Source organism: Bufo gargarizans, chromosome 6 (genome assembly GCF_014858855.1).
Source record: "Bufo gargarizans isolate SCDJY-AF-19 chromosome 6, ASM1485885v1, whole genome shotgun sequence".
NCBI lineage: Eukaryota > Metazoa > Chordata > Amphibia > Anura > Bufonidae > Bufo > Bufo gargarizans.
In genome coordinates this window covers 277,288,655-277,316,606 of record NC_058085.1, presented here as the reverse complement: position 1 = coordinate 277,316,606, position 27,952 = coordinate 277,288,655, and the positions used below count along the sequence as shown (strand labels likewise).

Below are 27,952 nucleotides of genomic sequence, written 5' to 3'. Positions count from 1 at the left end.
ACTTCCATCTTAAAATAAATATATGGTCATCTGGGATTGTTCTTCACACATTTACTCCAAGCAAAATACTCTACGTGCAAAACAAGCTGGAAAATCAAAAGTTGCTCCTTCTTCCCATAAATCCTAGGGATGGGACTCATAATTCCACAGTCTTAGGAGTCAGTAGAAATGGTGCCCTGGCTTCCAGTACCTTACACAAGCTTATATATGTGACTGCAGTGTGCATATTTATGACAATTACTACAATTTTACTATAAAGAGATCTATAAAACAAGAATGAAATCATCAGTTGTGTATTTTACAGCATTAATATTTTTCAGTTAATTTCATTTTGCATGCATCAAAGTCCAATTGCTTAAAGTGTACCTAAACTAAACTTATAAATCTAAATTAATGTTTCTAATGTACATATATATATATATATATATATATATATATATATATATATTGTAAGGGATCGCAATCACAGACTTCTCCTCTGACAACGGGGTTCAAGTCGAAAAGGTGCTTTATTTTGACACTTCAGCACCTCCAGGCTGTGACCACGTCAGCACCCTTGGGGGGAGATGGTCCAGAAGTCCTCCCGACTCTGACTGTGCAACCCTTTTTCTGTAGGCGTCGCTGGGCCTCTCAAACTTCAGGCTTTGCAAAGCCTCGTGGCCCCTCAGCCCTCCTGGCTGAGACCACACAGTGCCTCTTCCTAAGCCTTTCTTTCCCCAAGTCATACACAGAAGGTTGTTTTATCCCTCCTTGATTACAGCAGCAGGCCTCACCTGCGATCACCTCCAGCAAAAGACAATACATGTAGTGGAAGGGTGTGGACTGGCAGATCCCACTACCAAACCTATCCCCCAGTCAACATGAAATCTAGCCCAGAACAACATCTAGACAAAACTGTCTCAGCAAACTACACTTTGCTGAAACCATTGCAGCTTTCTGTATTTCAGTTATCTCACCCAGTTGAGGTATTTGGGTGGGATATACACACCTCCTAGCACTTATATAGTACACATCACCACAATATTTTTACTTTTCCTAGTGCAATATGTGCCTAAAGTTCAGGCAGCTATAACAGTCAGGTCCATAAATATTGGGACACCCCAATTGTAACATTTTTGGCTCTATACACCACCACAATGGATTTGAAATGAAGCGAACAAGATGTGCTTTAACTGCAGATTGTCAGCTTTAATTTGTGGGTATTTACATCCAAATCAGGTGAACGGTGTAGAAATTACAACAGTTTGCATATGTGCCTCCCACTTGTTAAGGGACCAAAAGTAATGGGACAATTGACTTCCCAGCTGTTCCATGGCCAGGTGTATATTATTCCCTTATTATCCCAATTACAATGAGCAGATAAAAGGTCCAGAGTTCATATCATCTCAAGATAAAATCCAAAGAGCTGTCACTATCAGTAAAGCAATCCATCATTAGGCTGAAAAAACAAAACAAACCCATCAGAGAGATAGCAAAAACATCAGGCGTGGCCAAAACAACTGTTTGGAACATTCTTAAAAAGAAGGAACGCACCGGTGAGCTCAGCAACACCAAAAGACCTGGAAGACCACGGAAAAACAACTGTGGTGGATGACCGAAGAATTCTTTCCCTGGTGAAGAAAACCCCCTTCACAACAGTTGGCCAGATCAAGAACACTCTCCAGGCAGGAGGTAGGTGTATGTGTGTCAAAGTCAACAATCAAGAGAAGACTTTACCAGAGTGAACACAGAGGGTTCACCACAAGATGTAAACCGTTGGTGAGCCTCACAAACAGGAAGGCCAGATTAGAGTTTGCCAAACCACATCTAAAAAAGCCTTCACAGTTCTGGAACAACATCCTATGGACAGATGGGACCAAGATCAACTTGTACCAGAGTGATGGGAAAAGAAGAGTATGGAGAAGGAAAGGTAACTGCTCATGATCCTAAGCATACCACCTGATCAGTGAAGCATGGTGGTGATAGTGTCATGGCGTGGGCATGTATGGCTGCCAATGGAACTGGTTCTCTTGTATTTATTGATGATGTGACTGCTGACAAAAGAAGCAGGAAGAATTATGAAGTGTTTCGGGCAATATTATCTGCTGCATATTCAGCCAAATGCTTCAGAACTCATTGGACGACGCTTCACACTGCAGATGGACAATGACCCAAAGCATACTGCAAAAGCAACCAAAGAGATTTTTAAGGGAAAGAAGTGGAATGTTATGCATTGGCCAAGTCAATCACCTGACCTGAATCCGATTGAGCATGCATTTCACTTGCTGAAGACAAAACTGAAGGGAAAAATGCCCCAAGAACAAGCAGGAACTGAAGACAGTTGTAGCAGAGGCCTGGCAGAACATCACCAGGGATGAAACCCAGCGTCTGGTGATGTCTATGCGTTCCAGACTTCAGGCTGTAATTGACTGCAAAGGATTTGCAACCAAGTATTAAAAAGTGAAAGTTTGATTTATGATTATTATTCTGTCCCATTACTTTTGGTCCCTTAACAAGTGGGAGGCACATATGTAAACTGTAGTAATTCCTAGACCGTTCACCTGATTTGGATATAAATACCCTCAAATTAAAGCTGACAGTCTGCAGTTAAAGCACATCAGTGTTCATTTCATTTTAAATCCATTGTATAGAGCCAAAAATGTTAGAATTGTGTCGATGTCCCAATATTTATGGACCTGACTGTATGCTTTAGGATCTGTACTCTCGAACACTGCTGTGTATGGGACTACGGATTCCCTTGCGGCTGCATTGAGCATTATACAGGCCGGAGCATTGTTGTGTCTGCCTGTGCAGAGGCCGGGTTTGGGGTGGCCCCAACGATACACTGGGTCCCCTCGATGCTGTCAAGGTGTCACCATGTGTTGCTGCTCTCCGGAAGGGATGGTAAGGTGTGTGCACCCCAATAGGAAATAAGAGAGTCAGGGTCCGCAGTAAACCAGTGTGCTTCTTTACTGGAGGAATTCAGGTGCAAAACAATACAGGCGAGGCATAGGGCTGGCTTCTCCAGTCTCCTCCCTGGCAGAAGAAGGGTTTGATGCTGAGGAAAGGACTGAGCTAGCTGTCCCTCTCTCTCTAAGAAGACTGGTACCGTGGTCAAAGGCCAGCTCAGTAGTCTGGGTTGCTCCTTGATTACAGGGCTGGTGACCCATGGTCTGTGGCTCAGCGTCCCCATCTCAGCGTCTTCTTCTGGTCACTCATGCAGGCTGGCATGAGTCTCCCCTCCAAGCACTGGTCCTTAACTGCAGAACACTCGGGGCTCTGACTGCTCTTCTTAGGGTACTTTCACACTAGCGTTAGAAGAATCCGGCAGGCAGTTCCGTTGCCGGAACTCCCTGCCGGACCCGGAAATCCGTATGCAAACAGAGATCATTTGTTGCCGGATACGGATCCATCTGACAAATGCATTGGAATACCGGGTACGTCTCTCCGGTGTCATCTGGAAAAACGGATCCGGTATTTATTTATTTCAAATTCTTAAAGGTCTGCGCATGTGCAGACTGGAAAACCGGATCCGTCAATGCAGCAATTTCATGAACACTTGGTACCAGATCCGGCATTAATACATTTCAATGGAAATGAATGCCGGATGCGGTAATCCGGCAAGTGTTCCGGAATTTTGGCCGGAGAAAATACTGCAGCATGATGCAGTATTTTCTCCGGCCAAATGCCGTAAAAGTGACGGAACGGAAGACATCCTGATGCATACTGAACGGATTGCTCTCCATTCAGAATACATTAGGACAAAACTGATGCATTTTTTTTTCTGGTATTGAGCCCCTATGACGGAACTCAATACTAGAAAACTTTAACGCTAGTGTGAAAGTAGCCTTATATACCATTTCTAGCTAGACTGGAACCTTCTATTGGGAGGGGTGGAGTGGAAAAGCTCAGCACAAACAGATACATTGTAACACTTTCCATCTCTCATAGACTTACATTAGAGCTACAGTGATACTCAATGGCATTGACACAGCAGACAAAAACAAGCTTCCAGACATAACAACATAGCTAATACCAGACCTTCGAAAGGTCAGGCTGTCTGTGTTTGGTGGTAAACAAGTCTGGGTTTTTCCCTCCAAAACATTGTCTTCCTTAACCCTTAACGTCCAGTGCCGTACATGTGCAGCCATGCCGGGTAAGGGCAGCATGGTGCTGCACCGCCCCCCTGCAGCTCCAAGCGCTGTGATTGGCTGATCAATGAGACCGGCACATTGCAGCGCAGGAAGCTGTAAGAGGCTTTGGGGAGGGTCGGGAGGAGGTCAGGGGGAGGTGGCAGGTGCTGAACAAGTCAGCAGCCGGTCACCTCCAAGGTGAGGCAGGGGACGCCAGTGTTTTGGGTCCCCTGCCAGCGCTGCTATTGGCTGGAACAATGCTCCAGTCAATGGCAGCGCTATAGCTGCACAGGAAGAGGCAGAACTTCCTTGCATGCAGCCATTCTAGCTGGTGACTGCATGCAGAGAGGTTCTGTGCTTCTCTGTGCTGCTTGTTGGCTTGCTGGGACTTGTGGTGCACACCACAGCGATTTAACCCCTTTCCTGCTGAAAAGAAGAAAGAAGAAGAACATCTGGAATAGCTACAGATTTTTTTTTCATTTGCAGCTGTTCCAGATCCCTAAACCATCATCCGTCCCTGTCCCTCCCCCCCCCCCCTCGCGCCTTTTTTTATAGACGCCATTTGGTCCGTGCACTTTTTTGGGGGTCTTAAAATTATTATTTTTTACCATTTTCCAGCTCTGCACCACTTTTTCTGCGTGCGAGCTGTGACCACCAAGTGCTGTTCAGTGCGTGTACCTGCCTGATCCGCACCTGTGGATTATTTGTGCAGATTTTTGGGCAAATTTTTCATAGTTTTTTTTTTTGTTAAAAATGAAGAAAAAAGTAGTTAGGGCTTTATATGAATATACATAGAGTTCTATATTTCTATAGATATAAGTTAAATTTTAAGCCATTATTCACTGTATTTAATTTTTATACTACAGTTTTTGCATGCGTGTTGCAGAGCACCGATCAGTAGTGTGCTCCGTAGCATCTGCACATTTTTGAGGTTATTGTTTTTTTTTAACTTTTTTTTTGTGTGAAAAAAGAGCTGCAATTAGTGGTAGAGATATATATATATATATATATATATATATATATATGTGTGTGTATATATATATATATATTTCAGTTAGTGTGAGTTTAAGTTTTTGCAGGAACACACTATCTGCATGCGTCCATTTTGCAGAGCACTGTAATGAATGTTCATACTACAGTTTTTGCACACACGCACGATCTGTGTGCGTGCTGCCGAGCACCAATCAGTAGTGTGCTCAGTAGCATCTGCACATTTTTGAGGTTTTTGTTTTTTGGTGTGAAAAAAGACCTGCAGTTAGAGCTAGTTATATATATATATATATATATATATATATATATATATTAGTAGTATATAAATTCCGGCAGCACTTGCTTTTATGGTTTATCAGGTGCAACGCGTCTCACCCTTGACATCAGGCATGTATATCCATGAAAAATCAATGCAGCACTCTTCTTGTAAAAAAAACGCAGTGTCTTTATTCACACATGTGACACGAAATAGGCAACCGGGATCCTTCTCAAGCCAAGTGCACAGACCAAAATCATGCTGGTGTCTATATACGTAACCAGCTTTTCATTACATGTGTCCCCGATTAATTAATCAAGTGATTACAATTGATAACAAGTGATACAAAATAAAATGTTGTTACAAAAATCAGTCCATTCAAGTATTTCAAGTGTCTTCTCCTGTTGTCTTCTTGGTGTATGTCCCCATAATTATCTTTATACAAAGTGCTTTGTGCCAACAGAGTGCATCTTCACATAAAAATCTATATCCACGGTCACATATTACAGAGCGCGCCTCTCTGTCCTGATGAACTAACTATAGCCAAGGGATTTTATTGTGGTTTCTAAAATGTACTTGCACTTTTTTGTAATATGTGACCGTGTATATAGATTTTTATGTGAAGATGCACTCTGTTGGCACAAAGCACTTTGTATAAAGATAATTATGGGGACATACACTAAGAATACAACAGGAGAAGACACTTGAAATACTTGAATGGACTGATTTTTGTAACATTTTATTTTGTATCACTTGTACACATGTAATGAAAAGCTGGATACGTATATAGACACCAGCATGATTTTGGTCTGTGCACTTGGCTTGAGAAGGATCCCGGTAGGGGATTGAAACGTTGCCTATTTCGTGTCACATGTGTGAATAAAGACACTGCGGTTTTTTTTTACAAGAAGAGTGCTGCGTTGATTTTTCATGGATCAAATACATATCAATATTAGGTTTGCATATTATAATTTAATCTGTATTGTCAATAACATGAACCTTTTGTGATCCACTGAATAAACATTCTCTAAACTTGCTACTGATGGTGATCAGGGATGAGTGAAGAACTTCACAGAAGTTCGGGTCTGGGATCGGTGTTCTGTAGATTGTATTATTTTCCCTTATAACATGGTTATAAGGGAAAATAATAGCATTCTGAATACAGAATGCATAGTCAAATAGCACTGGAGGGGTTAAAAAATAAATAAAAATTATTTAACTCACATTAGTCCACTTGTTCGTGTAGCCCGGCATCTCCTTCTGTCTCCTTTGCTGAACAGGACCTGGGGTGAGCATTAATTACATGAATAGGACCTGTGATGACGTCACTCCGGTCATCACATGTTTCATCACATGATCTTTTACCATGGTGATGGATCATGTGATGGACCATGTGATGACCGGAGTGACGTCATCACAGGTCCTGGTCATGCTATTTGACTATGCATTCTGTATTCAGAATGCTATTATTTTCCCTTATAACCATGTTTAAAGGGAAAATAATAATGATCGGGTCTCCATCACGATCGTCTCCTAGCAACCGTGCGTGAAAATCGCACCGCATCAGCACTTGCTTGCGGATGCTATGTGATTTTCACGCAACCCCATTCATTTCGATGGGGCCTGCGTTACGTGAAAAACGCAGAATATAGAGCATGCTGCGATTTTCACGCAACGCATAAGTGATGCGTGAAAATCACCGCTCATGTGAACAGCCCCATAGAAATGAATGGGTTGGTATTCAACTCGCGCATCGTATCCGCGCGGAATACTCTCCCGTATGAAAGGGGCCTTAAAGTGAATATCCATCCTTGATTTTTGTATCTGGAAAAGTTTAGTTCTGATTTATTTCCATATATATCTTCATAGCAGCTGGAGCTCTATTTTTCTGACAGAGATCTCCATATCTCCTGCATTGAAAACGTTAGTTTTTCACTGCCTGCACGACCACTAGAGGAAGCTCAGGAGCTAACTGCATGCCATTATATGCTGAACCTGATAAGTCATGATCATTAATAAGTCAGTATATTTCATCTACACATGTACATGTTTAAAGGGGTAGTCCAATATATAACTTGTTTTGTAAAAGCTGGAGTGCTTTATAAAGTTAGAATAACCAATACTTACCAGTCACCACTGGTTCAGTGTCCCTGCCAGCCTCTGTTTACCTCCAGGTGGCACATGGCCACTATGGACAGTAACTGGTCTCAAGGATCCTAGTTGCAGGTGATTGCCTCCAAAGTCATCTCCAAATGGGATTGTCTTGGGGGCCTATCAGATGATCCTCTCCTACTCTGGTAGGCCAGTCCAGCCCTGATCTTGCCCTTTGTTGCAGATATCTTGCCCTGTCAGTGACCAGTATCCCTATAGTAAAATATGTTAGGACCTTCATTGAGTAGAGGGAAAATTGCCCAGTCTATGGCCACGCTTACCAATTAGTGACACATATTGCCTAGTCTGATGCCGCCCCATGTATACAGCTGACACCCCGCAGAAATTAAAACATTTAATTTGCTTGAATGACTTTACAGAAAGTTCAATGTACAAAACTTACTAAAATTAAGGGGGAAAATAAAACCAGTCCGAGTTCATGCGGGGCCCTGTGGGGCCAGACTGAGCTGTTTTTGTAAGCTCAACACTGTTATGTTTTCAATTAATTCCCTGGGAAGGAAGACATTAAGCTTTGTCTCCCGATGATCTTCTAACCCCATTCCATGGATGATAGTGTTTAACGTCGGGATATGATCTCATTTTCTGCCAGTTCACCGCAAGTGAGATTTATATTTGTGTTCATTAGCTAGAACTGCGCGCCATGATTTGGGATTTTATATTCCTACTAGCAACATGACCCAGAAGATCTCATAGCTACAAATAACTCGGTGCTCTCTAAGCCAGGTTTAATGTCATATCTGTCGTGTAAATTGTTCCTGTTATCTCTGTAGCAGACAGACTTAAAGGGGCTATGCCATGATTAATATAAAAAAATGTAAATCAGACATTATATATTACATGACAGTCGCTAACAAAACTAGAACCTAGCCCTGCACCTCACATGGATCCAGAGATCCCCCCATTCATTGCTCCAATTGCTCTGCTAGATTTATTTCAAGCAGCTCGGGAATGGAGGGGGGGGGGGGGGGTTGTCCTTTCTGCTGCAGCTTAAGGGGCATGTCCTTTCTCAGGGGGTTTGCCATCTCAGCACATGGGTCTTTTCTATTACAGCTTTCTCTCTGTAAGGGCTCATTCAGAGACCAGATGAATGGGTCCGCATCCATTCCACAATTTTGCGGAACGGGTGCGGACCCATTAATTTCAGCACACACCGTGTTCCGTTCTGTGATCCCGGTAAAAAAATATAGAGTATGTCTATAGAGTATTGTTGTCCGCAATCGTGGACAAGAATGGGCATTTCTATCATTGGGTCCGTGTTTTGCGGATCTGCAATTTGCGGACTGCAAAACACTTACGGCCGTCTGAATGAGCCCTAAGGGTACGGCTACATAGGGTCCGTTGCAGAAAAGTTGCATGGCGCAAAAGTGCATGGATGGATATTTTGCGACTGCCAAAGAAAAACATTACATCAAATGTCACACGACTTTCTTTTCAGCGGACACGTCACCAGCCATACCCTAACTGTCACATCATCTAACAGTAGATGGTGACAATGGATGGTACTGAGCATGTGCATCCACGTCAGTGATGTTAACTGAGGTGGACTGAGAAATAAGGAATAGAACAGCAGGTGGCGCTGTACATATACATTTTATTGAATAGCTCAGTGGCTATAATACATTTTTAAATACTTGTTATTACAAAGTAATGCAGATCCAGGTGCTGATTTGAAAAATGCTAAATGATTTTGTGAGACATGGGGCTGAGCTTCAATACCACACACATCCAGAGGACATGCGTGGTGCTGTTTTCAGAAGAAAGTGGCCTTTTTGTAACTTAATCTTGGACAATCTTTTTGATGAGATGTAAGTTACATTGAAATATGAACAGTGGAATCTACCTTTTATATAGCTGGAATGTACACAGACAGAAATTCACTAGATTTCCTAGATCTGTTTTATGAGAACCTGCATCATAAACAGATAGAACCTGCCCTAAAATGCTGTTCTGCAAACGGTCCTATAGGACAATGGTGGGGATGTAATACCATGCAGCTGAGGAAGTATAGCTAGGGGGGTCTGAGGAGGGAATGTTCCTCAGTTGCTGGGTGCATCAAACGGGGCCAACAAATCCCACTACCATGGTCAGGGTATTTAGACACTGGGCTAGGGCAATAGGGATTGTATTAGGCAATAGGGAGTATGTATTACAATGTTCAGTAGCAGATGACGTATGTATCATGATGCTCTGCAGCATCTTATGGGTGTATTACAAGGTTCTGCAGCAGATGAGTCATGTATTATGATGATCCACAGCATCTGAAGAGCATATTTTGAGGTGCTGCACCATTTGAGGTGTGTATGAGGTCCTGCACCATTTGAGGTGTGTATTTTGAGGTCCTGTAGCATTTTGAGGTCCTGTAGTATTTTGAGGTCCTACAGCATTTAAGGTGTGCATGTTGAGGTCCTCCAGCATCTGAGGTGTTTTCTATTATTTTACAGTAACAGGGACACAGGAGGCAACATGTTATAGCTGCTGGAGAACTTCTTAAATACGATGAGAATGCTACATGTCAGATAATCAGTGGAAGGCACAGAAGAAGGATATTCTACCTAAAGTGACTTGTGCCAGACTGCTTCTGCAGGCGAAGATGAGCAGCACCTATTTGGTGCCACTTATCTCTTAATTGTCTGGTTCTGACATCAGAATATAATTTTTAGACATGTCAATGGAAAATATACATATATGTGTATTATAGAATGGAAATGGACATTAGATAATAATTTGGGGTTGCACAGATTTGGCTAAAATTGTGATGGAAAAATTGTGAAATATCACAATGTCCGTTAAACAGGGAACAAATGCTTTCTCTACTACAGTTTATTCATGTGAGGGGCCCATTGTCATGTTACACTGTCCAGCTGGACGGCAGGCGGTGAACCAGCCTCATGTGTTCTGGATCAAACAGTGATCTCAATATCGTGGAGGACAGAAGATCTACAGCAGCCATGACCTCATAAGCCAACATCCTAAAGGAAATGATATATGGATGAAGTACAATGAGGTTAATAATATAGCCATGTGGAGACTTTTATAGCACTACTGATTGATTTTAAAGGGAATGTGTCAGAGAATGACCCATTGTTAAACATTTTTTTTTTTTTTCATGTCACTATATAAAAAAAAATCCTGAAATTCTTCAGTTTTCACAAAGGTCACTGAACTTTATACTAGGCTAACACTTTAGTATGTGGCTACAGGCAACCACGTATGGTCCAGCAGACCACTCAAGGTATAACAGTTTGTCTCCAGCCGTAGCGCTCACTTTTTTCGTTTTCTTTCAATGTAGTTTCATTAGCGCCTCTCTGTTTCTGGGGCAAAATCTATGCACATAGAGTCTGGACCGCCCTACCCTGTCGCCACCCAAAGCAGTGCCTACATATTGGGTTACAGCCAACCGAATGTATCACAGGTCTGCTCAGGCCTGCTGTGTCTGACTCCGTCAAGGGCTGTATCCTACCACTAATGGTGGGAACAGTGCCCTTTATATAACCGCCCAGTCAGAACACCCCTAGCAACCATGACACACGTGTTCATCCACTGCCCAGGCCAAACAAACATCTCTCTTAAGCATATCAGATGGAGATGGTCTTCCGACTGCTGCCAGTCCTTATCCGAGTGAAAAGTCATTTCCAGGTGACTGTCCTGTCTCTGCCACTTCTGATCCCTGGAAGTGTAACCGCCGTCAACACACATCTCCACCTGGCAATTACTTTCATTCCTTGACAATTCCTTTAAGGAACATACTGTATAAAGGAGAGGCATGCCCAACCTGCGGCACCTCAGATGTTGCAAAACTACAACTCCCAGCATGCCTTGGACAGCCTACAGCTATCAGCCTACAGCAGGTCATGGTGGGAGTTGTAGTTTTACAACAGCTGGAGGTCCGCAGGTTGACCATCCCTGATATAGGCCTATTTAAAGGGGAAGATATCATCCCATATAAAGTTGCATCATACATAACCCACGCAGTATAATAAGCAAACAGAGCATACAGGTTAACATTATTAGCCTTAACACCATTAACAACATAAGAAGGACCAGAAAAAAAAGAATAAAACATTGTTGGGGGTTGTAGTGTATAAAGTATAATATAATTGTATTATGAATGATTAGGCCCAGTGGTCAGGTCATGTTCAGAGTTGTAGTATTCTATGTATAGAGTATGATAGACTGGTACTGTATTATGGTCATATGGTGAGTTATTTTATGTGGAGAGTATAATAGAATTGCATTATGATGATGTCCAGTGGTTGGGCACATGTTGGGGGTTGTAGTGTTCTATGTAAAGAGTATGATAGAATTGTATTATGGGCATGTCCAGTGGTCGGATCATGTTGAGGGTTGTACTATTCTATATACCGAGGATAATAGAACTGCATTATGGTCATTTCCAGTAGTCAGATCATGTTGGGAGTTGTAGTGTTCTATGTATAGAGTATGATAGACTGGTACTGTATTATGGTCATATGGTGAGTTATTTTATGTACAGAGTATGATAGAATTGTATTATGGGCATGTCCAGTGGTCAGATCACGTTGGGATTGGATTGTATTCTATGTACAGAGTATAATAGAACTACATTATGGTCATTTCTAGTAGTTGGGTCATGTTGGGGATTGTAGTGTTCTGTGTACAGAGTATGATAGAATTGTATTATGGACATGTCCAGTGGTCAGATCATGTTGGGAGTTGTAGTATTCTATGTACTGAGTATAATAGAACTACATTATGGTCATTTCTAGTAGTCGGGTCATGTTGGGGGTTGTAGTGTTCTGTGTACAGAGTATGATAGAATTGTATTATGGTCATGACTTGTGTTCGGTTCATGTTGGGGGTTGTAGTGTTCTGTGTGTGGAGTGTAATAGAATTATATCATAGTCAATAATAGAGTTTAATATATCAGCAATGATCAGAGCTTGGTATAAATGATCAGACTTCAGCACACACAGGGGTCTCTTACTATCATCCCTGCTCCAGTTTTTGGCATTCAAAAAGTTACTAGACAATATTTTGTCGCGTGGCCCTTTTTACGCGATCCTCAGCAAGGGATTGGCAGGGGCCAGAATTTTCAGCTCCTGTAAATGTACTAACATTTATGCCTGGTGTAAATGTTAGTGAAAAACGACTGCAATCAGGTAGTGGAGTAGTTTTACACTCCAGACCCATGGACTACAGTAGATTCACCTAACTTATGATGAGGCGCACACCTCGTAGTAACTTATGCACATCCTCCAGCAGCGCAGGGGGGGAATCAAAGACCGGCGTAAAGCACCAGTCTTTGTAAATGGCCCCCACTGTGTTGTAAGCCATTGCATACCTATTTTTCTTCTTGCCTATTACTGGCCACATTAGAAACATCTGCACATATGAAACATATGATGTACGTGCCGGAGCCCGGGTGAGGACTGACAGTGGCTGTAAAGATCCGGTGTCCCTCTAAGTGACCCCACTCCTTCCCGTCTGCTGCAGAAACAAAACACGTGCACATTCTGCTTTTTATCCAACCAAGACAAGGAAACTGCATGTGTGGATTATCAGCAAAGCCATGAACTGACTCCAGTGATAAGTCCAGAAATAAAGTGATAGCGAACATGTGACGGGCAACTCCAGACTCTTATCTGTAGCCCGGCTCCATGTGGTTCCTTTATTAAAGAGACAATGCATCCTATTTATCACTACTGCCTATTGACTTTTACAGTGCTGAATAAAGATCAATACAAACATAGGAAATCCAGCATGCTCCATCCTTCTTTCCCTTGTACTTCTGGCACTGGGGAGAGTTTGGAGAACCCCATAAGTATACAGAGATGTAAGTTCTACAAAGTCCCACCAAAGTTGGGGAGGTTGTAGAACTTATGTTTAAGGCTACTTTCACACTCGCGTTTAATGGGGATCAGTCATGGATCTGCACACATGGGTCCGTCAGATAATACAAACGTCTGCATCAGTTCAGAACGGATCCGTTTGTATTATCTTTAACATAGCCAAGACGGATCCGTCTTGAATACCATTGAAAGGACAGATCCGTTTCTATTGTGCCAGATTGTGTCAGGTGAAAGCGGATCCAGTCCGGCTCAGTTTTGTCAGAAGGACACCAAAATGCTGCAAGCAGTGTTTTGGTGTGCGGCCTCCAGAGCAGAATGGAGACGGAACGGAGGCAAACTGATGCATTCTGAGCAGATCCTTTTCCATTCAGCACGCATTAGGGCAAAACTGATCCGCTTCTGGACCGCTTGTGAGAGCCCTTGAACGGATCTCACAAACGGAAAGCTGAAACGCCAGTGTGAAAGTAGCCTAATGTGTATGAATACCCTAAATGTGTGATGTCCACCAGTCAGACAGAAAAGCCACACACAGGTATTGTGCTATTAATTTTTCTACTTAAAGGGAGTCTTTCACCTAAAATGACCATTATACACCACAAACATGATGATATCCATTACATTCCCCATATTATAATCTTACCTTTCATATTGCTGTCCGTCGCCTATTCGCTCTTAAAAACACTTTTATTCCATATGCTAATCAGGTTCTGAAGGTGCCCAGGGGCGGCGTTTATGCGGCCGGTGCCAAGGCTCCACGGCGCTGTTCAAATCAAACCCCTCCCCTTTCACCCCTCTGGCCCGCCCTCGGTTCTTCAGATACCATCCTCCAGTCAATGACAAATCCGGCGCCGGCGCCTGCGCACTCCATTACTCACTAGGGCAGAGGCAGCAGAGCGTTTAATCCGCATGCGCCGGCCCGTACATCCCGATATTTTGGCAGTTTACTTCCGCCGGCTAGATCGGGATGTACGGGCCGGATATATAGTTATAGTGCTCTATATCTTACTATAGGACTCAATATATGGTTACAGTACTCCATATATCACTATAGGGCTCGATATATAGTTACAGTGTTCCTTGTCTAACTCTAGGACTATATACAATATGAATTGACTGGGCTTCACATGACACTATATGACTGTATATAAAATGATGGTACTCCATATTTGACTAATAGAGCTGTCCTATTTTCTAAAAGGTGTATTCCATTTTATTTTTGCATTCGCCCCACCTCTCACTAATATGGCTACAGCTGATGGTTTGCTGACCCCTCCTACTTTAGACTAACCTTCAATATGAGGCCACTTTTACCTTTTCAGGGCCACATTCATTTCCCTTCCACCCCTGATGGGGTGAATATTAAGATGAGAATTTAACCTAAAATGAGTTCTTAGGGATTTCCATATTGATGGCCTATCGGCAGGATAGTTTACCAATATGACATTGGTGGAAGTCTGGCTCTGAGCACCTCCCCAATCAGCTGTTTGAGGAAGGCTAAGTCATCAATACCTGATTGACCATCAATATCAAAATTCCGGACATCCTCTTTAAAGGGGTTGTCTAGGAATAGAAAAATTTTGAAAAAAGCTGTGATAAGCTATTTATGGAAAGAAAGAGACCCTAAGACATCGCTACAATCAAGGCATGACTTTCTGATAGCTGGCGGTCTGACTGCCACCCTCTTCAACTTCTGTCCCTCTCTATGTGACAGATGCATTGAATCACTGATAAAGTGAAATTCATTGCTCCACTGTTACATGGCTTAAATTATCATCCACCCCAAACCAGACAGGAAAGCTGTCCCAGCAAAAAAAAAAATAAATTGTTTCCCATAGGAGCTGTAATCTACAAACCTCTTCTGGAAAAATATCACCTATCTATAATGACAGCGGAACAGCGATGGGAACGGCGTTTAGCCCAATCTATGACTGAAGAGTGAAACTGTAAAACTGACTAGATCAAAACATGGTAGGGTCTTAAAAGGCATCCTTATGGAACATAGCCCAACTCTGGGAATGCTGAGACACAGCTAAGTAATAACAAAGACTAAACTCCATTTGATTTTCTTTGGATGGCTATTAAAAAAAGTAATATCATGTTAATACATAACAGAGAACAAACACCGCCAAATAGTTGTCCCCTGTGTGGAGATCTCTATCATCTTGAACACTAGAGAACATTTACAGCCAAGTTTTAAGCTAAAGAAATAATAATATCGACAAGAACAGATTATAGAACAAGGAGGAGAGATTCATTCTTGTTTTCATTTAACTGAATAGGGAGTTGCTTGAGTCTGTAAAACTTTTGTGCCTGTAATAAATTTACATATTTTTACACTAAAATTGCTGTAGCTATCTGATGACAGGCCAGTATTGCTAAAAAGACCATTGACTAACAAGATTAATTCTCAAGTCAGAGAGTTGTTCTTTCCAGGTTTATATAAAAATTATTCCTTTTAGAATGAAAAGTTCAGCAACTTTTTAAATACTTTGGGCTTCAATTCATCACCATTCTTAAAGGGGGTTTCCAAGATCCACATATTAATGTTCTATCTCCAGAATAGGTTGTCAATATCAGACTATTGGGGTTCCAACACCTGGCAGCCCCATCAATCAGCTGTTTCCTGCAGCCTCTGAAGTCCAGACTAACACTTTTAACAGTGGACAGGAGCATACACAGCTCCATTGAAAGTGTAGTGGCCATACCTGGTTACTGCAGCTCCCTCCACTACACAATGGACAGAACTGTTTCAGTGACTATTTCCGGCACAGGACCTACTGAAAAACAGGTGATTGGTGAGTGTGCTAGGAGGCTACTGCTGGGGGCCATTATGGGGGACATAATGTATACTGAAGGCACTGCAAGGGTTGGTATTTTATAAAATAAAAAGCTAAATGAAATCCATCCGTTTTTCATAGCCATTTTTAAAGGCCATGAAAAACTGATGCAAAACGGCCATTAAAAATGGAAAGACCGACAGAAAGTGTGTTCATTTTTAATGGCCATTTTCTTCCCTGTCGTGTGCATGTAGCCTAAGTATATAGACCCTTTGCTTGAAATTTAACTGTGGGTGCCTCTCTTTCTCGTGATCATCTTTGAGATGTTTCTACATCTTGTTTGGAGTCCACCTGTGGTAAATTCAGTTGATTGGACATGATTTGGAAAGACACAGCCCTATATCTATAAGGTATCTATAAGGTCACACAGCTGACAATGCTAATCAGAGCAAAAACCAAGCCATGGGGGGGGGTTGGGGGGGGACTGCATTTGTACCCCCAGATATGGAGAAGGGTACAATAAATTCTTCTGCAATGAAACTTCCTAAGAGCACAATGGACTCCATAATCAGGGCCGTCTTTACCAAGGGGCAAAAGGGGCAGCTGCCCCGGCCCAGTTGCTCCTGGGGGGCCCAAGGCAGCTGCCTCTTGAGCCCTGCTAGCCACTTCCCCGGGTGTCAGGCTGTCAGCTACACAGGGGGTGCTGCCATGCCATGCCTGCCGGCACTGAGTCCAGGCATCGTACTGTTAGAGCTGTGACTGTGATCTAGGACCTTAGATGACATCATCACCATGTGACCAGTAACCTAGCAATATTACTGGTCACATGGGTCATCACATAAGGTCATCACAGGTCCTAACAGGAGTGTTGCAGGAGAAGTTTGGAGCTTTTTTGTGTGAAGATTACATCAGAAAAGGTGACAGGGCTGTTATGCTAATATACTGTAAACTACTGTATAGTGGGGTGCTGTATACTATGGGGGCCTGTATACTGTGGGGCCTGTATACTGTGGGGGGCCTGTAACTGTGGAGGGCGTGTATACGTGGGGGGGGGGCTGTATACTGTGGGGGGGCCTGTATACTGTGGAGGGCTGTATACTGTTGGGGGGGGTTGTATACTGTGGGGGGCTTGTATAGCTGTGGGGGGGGCTGTATACTGTGGGGGGGGGGTTGTACTGTGTGTGCCTGTATACTGTGTGGGGCCTGTATACTGTGTGGGCGGTATACTGGTGGGGCTGTATACTGGGTGGAGGTGCCGTGTATACTGTGGGAGGGGCGTGGATATCTTGGGGGGGCCTGATATGGGGGGGGGGGCTGTATACTGTGGGGTGGGACTGGTATACTGTGGGGGGTTGATACCTGTATACTGTGGGGGGTGTGTATACTGTGGGGGCTGTATACTGTGGGGGGGGCTGTATACTGTGTGGCTGTATGGGTGTATACTGTTGGGGTACTGGTGGGGCCTGTATACTGTGTGGGGAAGGGGCCTGTATACTGTGTGGGCCTGTATACTGTGTGGGGCCTGTATACTGTGTGGGGCCTGTATACTGTGTGGGGCTGTATACTGTGGGGGGTTGTATACTGTGGGGGGGGGCCTGTATACTGTGGGGGGCCTGTATACTGTGGGGGGGGCCTGATACTATGTGGGGACTGTATACTATGGTGGGGCCTGTATACTGTGGGGGGTGTATACTGTGGGGGGCCTGTATACTGTGGGGGGCCTGTATACTGTGGGGGAGTCTTCAGAACTGGAAGTATTTACAGTCATTCACTGTACTCTACCAGATGTGTGGATTTTTTGTGTGTGTGTTGTGGTGGAGGGCGTGATTGCCTGCTAAGGTGTTGGAAGGCGGGATCCAGGGGGCCCAAGTAAATTTTTGCCCAGGGTCCAATCAATATTAAAGACGGCCCTGTCCATAATTGTTAAATGGAAGAAGTTTAGAACAACCAAAACTCTTCCTACAGTTGGCCGCCCCCCAAACTAAGTAATCGGGGAGAAAAAGGTCTTGGTAAGAGAAGTGACCAAGTACCCAATGGTCACTCTGGCTGAGCTCCAAAGATCCAGAGGTTTGTGCAGATGGGAGAAATTTCTAGAACGAGGGCCGGTTTTAGACAAAATATGGCCCTGGGAAAAATCTAAAGTGGGGCCCCAAATTTTGTAATAATGTACTAACAACACAGTTACATTCTGTAGATTCTGGCCCTAACTCACAGATTTACACCCCATAAAGCTCCTGACACAGTTCTTTACCTTCATGGCCCCTGAATACGCCACATGCCCCCATCCCTCACTGCAATGAGTTCCTCTCACTTACGGCATCTTAGAATGTTAAAAACCGGAAGAGCGGGATTCCTCTTCATGTGCACTTTCCCCCAGAGGATATTGGGGCAAGCACCTTGTTCTATAAATAAGCGACAGCCTGTACTAGGCTTCCAGGCAAATTTTTAGTATATCCCAGTTTATGCCAGTAGATGGCAGCACTAAACTGTGATATAGTGATTTCTGTACAGACTAATGGAGCAATTTATATCTGATGATTGCGTTGTGGTCCACTTGGGGGACTTAACGAAAAGTAAAAGATTTTTTTTTTAAAGTTTGGAGACTTTTATCAAATTTTACGTTTTTCTCCATTTATTTTTTCAATAAATTCAATCTTTTCACTGTTGGGGACACACTGTGTATTTAGGTTTTATTTAGCATCTATTTTTAAAATGTTTTTGTGGGGATTCAAACTCACAACCTTCTAAATTAAAGGCAAGAACCTTAACCACTGGGCTATAGAGCTCAATACTTAATCATTGCTGAAAAACCTCATTGAAGTTTCTCTTGTATTAAAAACCTTTATAAAAGTTTCTCTTGTATAATTAGCAATGACTTAGCATTGAGCTCTATAGCCCAGTGGTTAAGTTTCTTGCCTTTAATGTATATAGTTGTGAGCTCAAATCCCCATAGAAACATTTTAAAATTAGACTTATGCACACATGGTGTGACCATGCTTGGGAATACCCCTTTCCTGTTCAGAGCAGGGACTCCTAAGCCCAGAAATTCCCTATTCTGTTGTCCCTTGTTCAACCATCTGCAATCTCTCCAGGACTGAAGCAGGGGGCCCCTTAGAGGCTCTGGGCAGTTGCCCTGCTAGAATGTCAATTATCTGTGCAGGAATCCACCATTCTGGGCATTATGGCAGAGCGGCCAGAAAGAAGCCTTTCCTCAGTAAATTAATTTCTTCAAAAAAAAAAACACCTAAAGGACTCTCTCAGACTGTGAGAAACAAGATTCTCTTGTCTAGGGAAATCAAGATTGAACTTTTTGGCCTTATTTCTAAGCGGTGGAAACCAGGCAGTGCTCATCACCTGCCTAATACCATCCCTACAGTGAAGCATGGTGGTGGCAGCATCATACTATGGGGGTATTTTTCAGCGGCTGGGACAGGGAGACTGGTCAGAGATAAGTGGAAGCTTAATGGAGCACAGAGGTATTCTTAATGAAAACCTGATCCAATGTGCTCTGGACCTTAGACAGGGCCGAAGGTTCACCTTCCAACAAGACACTGACCCTAAGCACACAGCCAAGGGACAACTCTTTGAATGTCCTTGAGTGGCCCAGCCAGAGCCCTGATTTGAACCCAATCGAACATTTCTGGAAAGACCTGACAATGGCTGTCCTCCAACAGTCCCCATCCAACCTGATAGAGCTTGAGGGGACCTTTAGTTTTTCCTTTTTAACAAATAGGCAAAGTTTTTAGCTTTTTTGTTTCCACTTTCTGAGTGCAGATTGATGGGGAAAAAACTAATTTTTTTTTCTTTTTTTAACACAAGGCCACAACATAAAATATTGTGAAAAAAGTGAGTGTCTAAAGACTTTCCGAATGCATTGTATCTCTGTCGCCCAGGGCTGGATGATAAATCTGGTGCAGGCATAGAAACTTTTCTCCGATTCTATAACAATTATTGGTTGGCTTACTTTGAGACAGAATTTTACACCAGAGTTGTGGTGCAACTTTGGCACAAAATGTTGCATCTCAGGCCATGGCCCTTTCCAGCAAAGCCATGCCCTTTTCCAGTTATGACCTACCTGGTAGATATCATTGCTCCACCAAATTGAACCAATTTGTGCCACTTTTTAGACAGGTTCTAGAAACATTAGTAAATCTTGGCCAATGTTTTCATTCAATTAGAGCAAAAAACTAAAATCATATAGTACAAATTTGCATAAATTGTCATTGTAATAAGAATTCTGATGCATCTTTCCTTAGAATGGTAACACACAATTTTCAATTCATTTATAAATATTCAGGAGAAATAACAGAGGAACGATACAATGCAGAATTATGGGAAAGACACTCCAATATAGGTACTTCATAGGGAATACACATATTTAAAGGGGTATTCTGGTGGAAGCAAGTTAACCTGTATCCATAGGATAGGAGATAACTTTTAGATTGGTAGGGGTCCTACCACTGGGGCTCCCTCAGATCACGAGAACCCTATACAACATGAGATTCCAAAATGAACAGGGGCAGGTCGGACATGCAAATCTATATGGGAGTTCTGTAGATAGCTGAGTACAGCGCTCAACTACAACCACTTTAATAAAATAGACCTGTCATTTAAAGGGTATGGCCTCCTTGAGGGGGTTTTGGCAAACACCTCCACCTGGCCAGATCTGTAAAAGGAAAGCATACTTACCTGCTTTAATTAACATCCGCTTTGATGCCGCTGCAGCCAATCAGTTGCCAAAGTAGAGACCTGCCCCCCCCCCTTATATCATGTGACCAACTGACATGACACAAGGGCAGCAGGTCATAGCTGTGGTCAGCAAACGGCTGCAGCGACGTCAAGGTGGATGTTGACAGCTGGGGACCCAAGAAAGGCAAGAGAGCAGGTAAGTATGCATCCCTTTTGCAGGTGTGGCCAGGAGGAGGGGGTTTCTCCAAAAAACACCAAAAGGTGATCAACCCCTTTAAGCTTTATTAACATAAGACTGAATACTATCTATAGGATATGTTGACACGAGTTGGATACGTTTGTTCGAATTTTTGAGGCAGAAAGTCTACAACATTTACAGTAGCAGCAAAGTGGTCCTTTATACCGTGTAAAAAGTGGACATATGGTGCACTTGGTAAATTTGCAGGATGTAAATTTATGCTGCGATTTTCACCATGGTGAAATAACAAATCCATATCAAATCTGCCACCAATCTATATGTAACTCATGCAGATTTTTCAGCTGTAATTTACATCCCGTGTAGAGGTTCCCTTCATGGGTTAGAGGGGGCTGGATTTCTGACGGTGACAACCCCCAATAGTCCTGGCAATTTTATACTTTTGGTATTATATTCTTGAACCCAAACGTTCTGGATAAACTTTGCTATAGGTCTGTGCCATATAGGAGAGCGACGTCAGGGCACGTTTTACGTCTTCCCCTTTCAGCTTATAGAACAGTGAGTGGCGTTGGATGAAGGGTCTGTGATGTTGTGTGATGTCCCTGATGTGGTGGGAGACGGCAATGCTGTGCTCCTGGAGATTTAGAAAAGATTAGGGTGTCTCCATGTGCTTTACAAGGGTGCCATCCTGTCTCCCAGCCTCCAGACAACTCAATATGCTCTACAGGATAGAAAGCAGTGAGGACCGTCCGGGGGAAGAGCTTCTGACGAGGAGTAGGACTATCACGTGGCTTTAGATATTGCTGTAAAAACACAGATCCTGTCACAGATGTCACCTGAAAATGAATTAGCGCACATGCTTCACCCCTAATGGAGCCGTCTGCACATTAAAGAGAAGTTGCAAACATTATATATGGAACGCCTAAATAGCAATTCCTTAATATATTCTTAATGGTAATCACTAGGGCAAAGCCAGTCCTGATGGGTCTCATGAAACATCAGTTTTAGTGAATGCTTGCAATGATTTTGTAGCATATTTTCTTAGAACACTTAGTTCTTCTGTTATTCCTCCTGGACATCTCAATAGGATGCGTCTTGACATTGGCCGCTTTTACATAAGTGTATGGAAATCCACGCGTATTCTGTCTCCAGAATAAGCATGGATTCTGGAAGATATGCCATCCAGACTGTCATCAGTATTGAATCAGTAATTCATCCGGATTTACATGCGCATTTCTTCCCTCCAGCATTATTTATGCACTCCCATAGACTATAATGTGCGTATTTGGAAGCCCCGGTTGTGTGCACACCGCATCATGGATGTGGACCCATTCACATGGAGCACTTCTGTAGGCTTTCTCTTCATGCCTCCGCACCGCAAAACATGGAATTCAAACTTTTTTTTTTGCTGTGCGGATGGATCACTGACTGGATCTATCTGCGACAGCCACACGGATGTTACCCGTGCATTGGGGACCGCAAATTGCGGTCCCCAATGCACGGAACGCCTGTGTGCATGAGGCCTTACCATGAGGAATAACAGAGGAATGGCTCAAAGCAGAATTCTAAGAACAAAATGCTCCAGAATGGGGAAGTCAAGTATTAACTAGTATACTCACGTCAAGAAAGTCGAGAGGTCCTATTCACTGCAAATGGGCAAATTTACTGCTACAGTATGACAAAAACCTATAAAGAATTTATTTATTTTTTCAAGAAAATGTCTAAGCTGAGAGACTTATTCAAGAAAATGTCTCGCACTGTGTGATGAATATGTGGCATATTAGACCAATCACGTCAAAATACCGCCTAACAACTGTCGCTTCTTGTCCATTTAAAATACTTGACATGTATAATTTGTTGTTTTCAGCCCTGGTCTATGGGGATAAGCTGTGGGATGTCCCAGCCCCGGCCGATCATTTCCCTAGTCCTGGAAAACTGACAGGAGAGCCAGAATGTCAGTACCAACTGCGCCACCTACAGGATGGGGCACGTATTTCTTCTGTCTTACCGCCAAACATAGAAGGTCATTGGATTTCCACAGGGTAAGCGCATAGCATGAGACAAGACTAATGCCTGTCCCTTTAAATTAGCAGCATCACTCCGAGGTTGCCTGCTTTAGAAAACACATTACAGTATATGTTGTGTTCCAGAAATGATAGATCGGGTCCACCATTCAGGACTCTCCTCTAAGACAAAGGAGAGCAGATACAAAGCACACCTCTCTCTGGAGGACCCATTGTGTGTGTGCATTCCGCACATAGTCCATTGATTTTGCTGATCATCATTTCCCCTCGGGTGGTGCTGTGAGGTTTTACAGAATTGTGAATGCAGCTCTGGAGTGTAAGACCAGCTATGACTCAGGATCAGTAGAAAATTGAAATGATTGATTATACATAAAATTAATTACACTTTTATCTCCCTTCTTAGATGCGAAGTTCGGCCCGGACCAGAGTTTCTTACAAGATCCTACACTTTCTACCCCAATCGGCTGTTCAAGGCCCTTCAATTCTACTACTCAGACGCTCAGTGCAAACAGCCCTTGTATTCTCTTGTGATCAAGGGAAAAATGCGCCTTCGCCAGGCCTCATGGATAACTAGGGGGGCGACAGAGGCAGATTATAGTTTGCACAAAGTTGGAATTGTGTTTTACAACCAGGAGGCCATGACTAATATCAGAGCCCAGATGAATAGGACCTGCGTTGGTTTTGTATCTACTGGTAGGACTTGGGCTCCAGGAAGACTATATGAGCTCCTCAGTGCCAAGGCGGACAGGGACTGCACAGCTGCGCTGAACTTTACCATGCATGAGCTTAGCCTGGTGAGACTGGAAAAACAGTACATCCCCCAGGAGAGGGGAGGACTGGTGGAGAAGCTCTTTCTAGGAGATATTCATACAGAGATGTCTGAGAGGATCCATTACAGACCGAATGGATACCAGCAGCCATTGCAGAGTGCCCTAGTGAGTATCACCTACCCAACAGGAACCTATGCGTCAGGTATTCCAGTGAAGTGGCGTTTCTACACCATCCTCAACTATTTCCGAAAAAGTGGAAGTGGCAAGGTCAGGGAGGGTCCGGGGGTCCAGTGGGCTCTGCACATTTATCTACTTTACCCCAGTTTTGCCATAGTTCTCAATTTAGGCCCACAACTGCAGGAGGATGCACAGACGATGTCTGTGCTGGAGTATAATACAGTCTGTAATTCAGAATCCGTTCTTACAATACTGGGTCAGAGAAACTACTATTCAAGAGGTCTCCATTATCTAATGATTTCAGGAGTGAAAGGAGCTTTGTGGTGGCCATGATGTATTTCTGCACGTAACATATCAGGGTTGTCATGCCCCAGAGCAGGTCTACACAAGGATCTACATGAAGTAGAGAGTGTTTAGACATGACATACATGCAGAGAGCACTGTGTAGTCGTTGTCACTGAAGCGGTGGCTCCTGAACTCTAGTGCCTCAAAGAGCCCAAAGACCCCTCTGGCTAGAGACCCTAGTAGTCACTGATGGCTGAACAGGGCCCAATACAGAGATTTTTCATTGGAATCCAGACAATTATTACTAAACACGACAGTGACACAAGAACCTCAGCTTTAGGGCTCATGCACATGGCCGTTGTCTGGCCAGTGCCTGTATTGTAGCCTGCAATATATGGGCACTGGCCGTGTGCACACCAGATCACATATGCGGACCCATTCACTTAAATGGGTCCATAATCCAGAAGGAGTGGTGCGGATGTTCTAATTTTTTGCGGTGCGGAGGCACGGAGAGAAACCCCAAGGAAGCCCTCTGTAGTACTTCCGTGCCTCCGCACCGCAAAAAAAAATAGAACATTTTTTGCAGTGCAGACGGCTCACAGACCCATTCAAGTTGGTGCCCGTTCGCTGAGGCCCGCAAATTAAGGTCCTCAATGCACAGAACGACAGGCACACGTTAGTGTGCATCAGCCCTTAGATTGCCAACAGCTAGAACAGGGTTAGGCAACCTCTAGCACTTCAGCCGTTGTGAAACCAACTCCCAGCATGCCTACTTGCTCTGCTTTTCTAAGAACTTTCATAGAAATGAATAATGCATTCTGGGAATTGTAGTTTCACAACAGCTGGAGTGCCGAAGGTTGCTGATCCCTTAGCTAGAAGAATGTCGACCCTGGCTGACCTATAACCCTTATCTGCCAGCAAACATAGGAGTGACCATCACCATGATCAATGCCAGCTGCATTATACAGCTCCGTAATTAGTGTAGAATGGGTAACCCCAGTGCCCCAAAAAAATCTAATGTCATCTATCATTGTGACAGGGATTTGTCTTCTAACATGTCATACCTCAAAAGTCCTAGAAAAAAAGGGCCACAATGTTTGGTTAACCATCTGACCTCATTGGTGGTGAATTCTCCAATCTGGTTTGTGCCCCCTGTGAGACTACAGACTTCACTGATGCTATTGCACTTCTATTTACTCATCTTTCTTTCTTTGCAGCACCATGCCCACCCGTGTCATGTCTGCAGCTTAATATACGACTCTGATGAACACCAACCACCAATCCTGCCCGATATTACAGCCCCTCCAGCCAATCTTGGAGGAAAATGGGTGAGCAGCCAATGTGAGGTTCGGCCAGCTGTGCTCTTTCTCACCCGCTACCTGACCTTCCATGGAGATAACCATACCTGGGAAGGATTTTACTACCACTATGCTGATCCAATCTGCAAACAGCACACGTTTACACTCCGTGCCACAGGACACTATACCAAAGGTGTGCCCTCCAAGAACGTGAAAGGTGGCACAGAGCTGGTGTTTTCCGTAAGCCAAGTATGGGTTATGCCACTGAACCAGGCAATCTTACGGATGCTGAATGCCTCCCGGATTGGGGGTTGTGGTACACTTGGATCATGGGCAATAGGGGAGGAACAAGACATTACAACAACAAGAGGTTGTGACGTGCTGGGTATTAAACTCCCTCACACCGAATATGAACTTTTTAAGATTGCCCAGGACAACCATGAGAGATACCTCCTGTATATGGGTGAAAGGCCAACAGATGGCTCCAGCCCATCAACACCCAACAGGCGGCCAACGTCCTACCAGCCACCATTGATTCAATGCTCTTCTGAGCCAACATTGCCTTCTAAGCATCATCAATCTATGGATTCTGCCCTGAACATTGCATCCTTACCCCAACCACCGTTTTGGGCTCTGCTCATGTTAATGTTTATTATATTACATATTTTAAGGCCAAACTGATCCACGCGGGCTGTTTTCTCAGGTGCAGTTCTCAGAGACGGGACAATCTTGTACTTGGCTAAAATGATAACAAAAATATGTGTTGAGGTTCTGCTTTGTTTGTTATGTTAAAAGATATTGTACATAGTATTCTATCTAGCTAACGCACTTGCTGAAAAGATGATGTATGTCTCATTCTTCAAAACCCTTGATGCTAGAGAAGGCTCCCCTGTGCAAACGCCTGCAGATGTCTCAGTTCCTATGGAGATAATGGCTGCATTGAACCCCATGGAAAGACCATTTTGTGTGGAGGAGGGAGACAGATATTTGCAAATATTTTTTTTTTTTTGCATTTAACCCTAAGGACACTGCACTTCCTGTAAAGGAATTTTTAAGAGCATCTTGCAGATGTAATCCATGGAGCAAATGAGGGTTTAATGTCCTTTAAGGGATACACCACTCAAATGAATAAGCGACTGGACAAAAGTGATACTTTACAGTGACTTGTGGAAATGGCCGCCTCATCGGATATTCCTTCTTGACATACCTATTGGTCTAAGGGCTCGTGTCCACACCTGTGTTACGGCTTCTTACAGTGCCCGTGTTGTATGGAGCCACAGCTTCTTTAGACTTCAAGGGGGCTCTTCTGCGTACCTCCAATTTCAAATGTATGAATTCATCATGGACAAAACCATAGCATACCCTATTAAATGACATGTTAAAGGGGATGTCCATGATTAGAAAAATGTGTCCATAGGTTATATGTGGTTTTCCATTTTAGCCCCATTAATAGCAAAGGAGCTGAGGTGAAAGCCCAGACACAACCCATTGACAGGGGTGGCGCTGCTTTTTGGAAGCATGTTTTTTCTAATCTTTGACAACCCCTTTAAGGAGGCACTATACAGTACTCTGCAGGATGCACGAGGCCTTAAAGGAAAACCTGTCACCATGAAAATGTTAAATAACCTGCAGGCAGCAAGTTACAAAGCAGAAGGAGCTGAGCAGATTAACACATAGATTTGTGGGAAAAGATTTAGAATAACATGCATTTCGTTCAATTAAATTCCTGCTCATTCTGTGCTTTGTCGTCAAGGAGGCGGTCCTATCAGTGATTGACAGCCTTCACTCTATGACTGTGTATACAGAGATAGCTGTCAATCACTGATAGGACCGCCTCCTGGACTTCAAAGCCCAGAATAAACGCAGATATAAATGTATAAAGTACAAGTTATACTTAATCTTTTCCCATAAAACTATATATCAATCTGCTCGGCTTCTTCTGCTCTATAACATACGGCCTGCAGCTCAGACACCATGTTCAATGTGACAGGTTCCCTTTAGGCCTCATGCACACGACCGTAGTTATGGTCCGCATCCGAGTCGCAGTTTTTGCGGCTCGGGTGCGGACCCATTCACTTCAATGGGGCCGCAAAAGATGTGGACAGCACTCTGTGTGCTGTCCACACCCGTTGCTCCGTCCCGAGGCCCCGCAAAAAAAAAAAAAAAAATAGCATGTCCTATTCTTGTCCGTTTTGCAGACAAGAAAAGGCATTTCTACAATGGGCTGCCCATTCAATTCCGCCAAAAAACAGCACGGTCGTGTGCATGAGGCCTTAGGCTGAGTTCACACTTCAGTTATTTCCATAAGTTATTGTGAGCCAAAACAGTCTACTCGGATGTATAATGCAACTTTAGGTAAATTATTTACTCCATCCACA

At 43.5% G+C, this 27,952-nt stretch overlaps 1 protein-coding gene across 1 annotated transcript in view; it reads left to right on the top strand.

The window, feature by feature from the left end:
- The window catches only part of APCDD1L (APC down-regulated 1 like), a 72,070-nt gene extending 44,749 nt beyond the window's left edge, over nt 1-27,321 (top strand). The window contains exons 2-4 of the mRNA XM_044298317.1: nt 22,888-23,062; nt 23,448-23,979; nt 25,494-27,321. Of these exons, the coding sequence (XP_044154252.1) occupies nt 22,888-23,062; nt 23,448-23,979; nt 25,494-26,255 (1,469 nt within the window). The 3' untranslated portion in view covers nt 26,256-27,321. The remainder of the gene's footprint in view (nt 1-22,887; nt 23,063-23,447; nt 23,980-25,493) is intronic.
- Nucleotides 27,322-27,952: the final 631 nt, after the last annotated feature.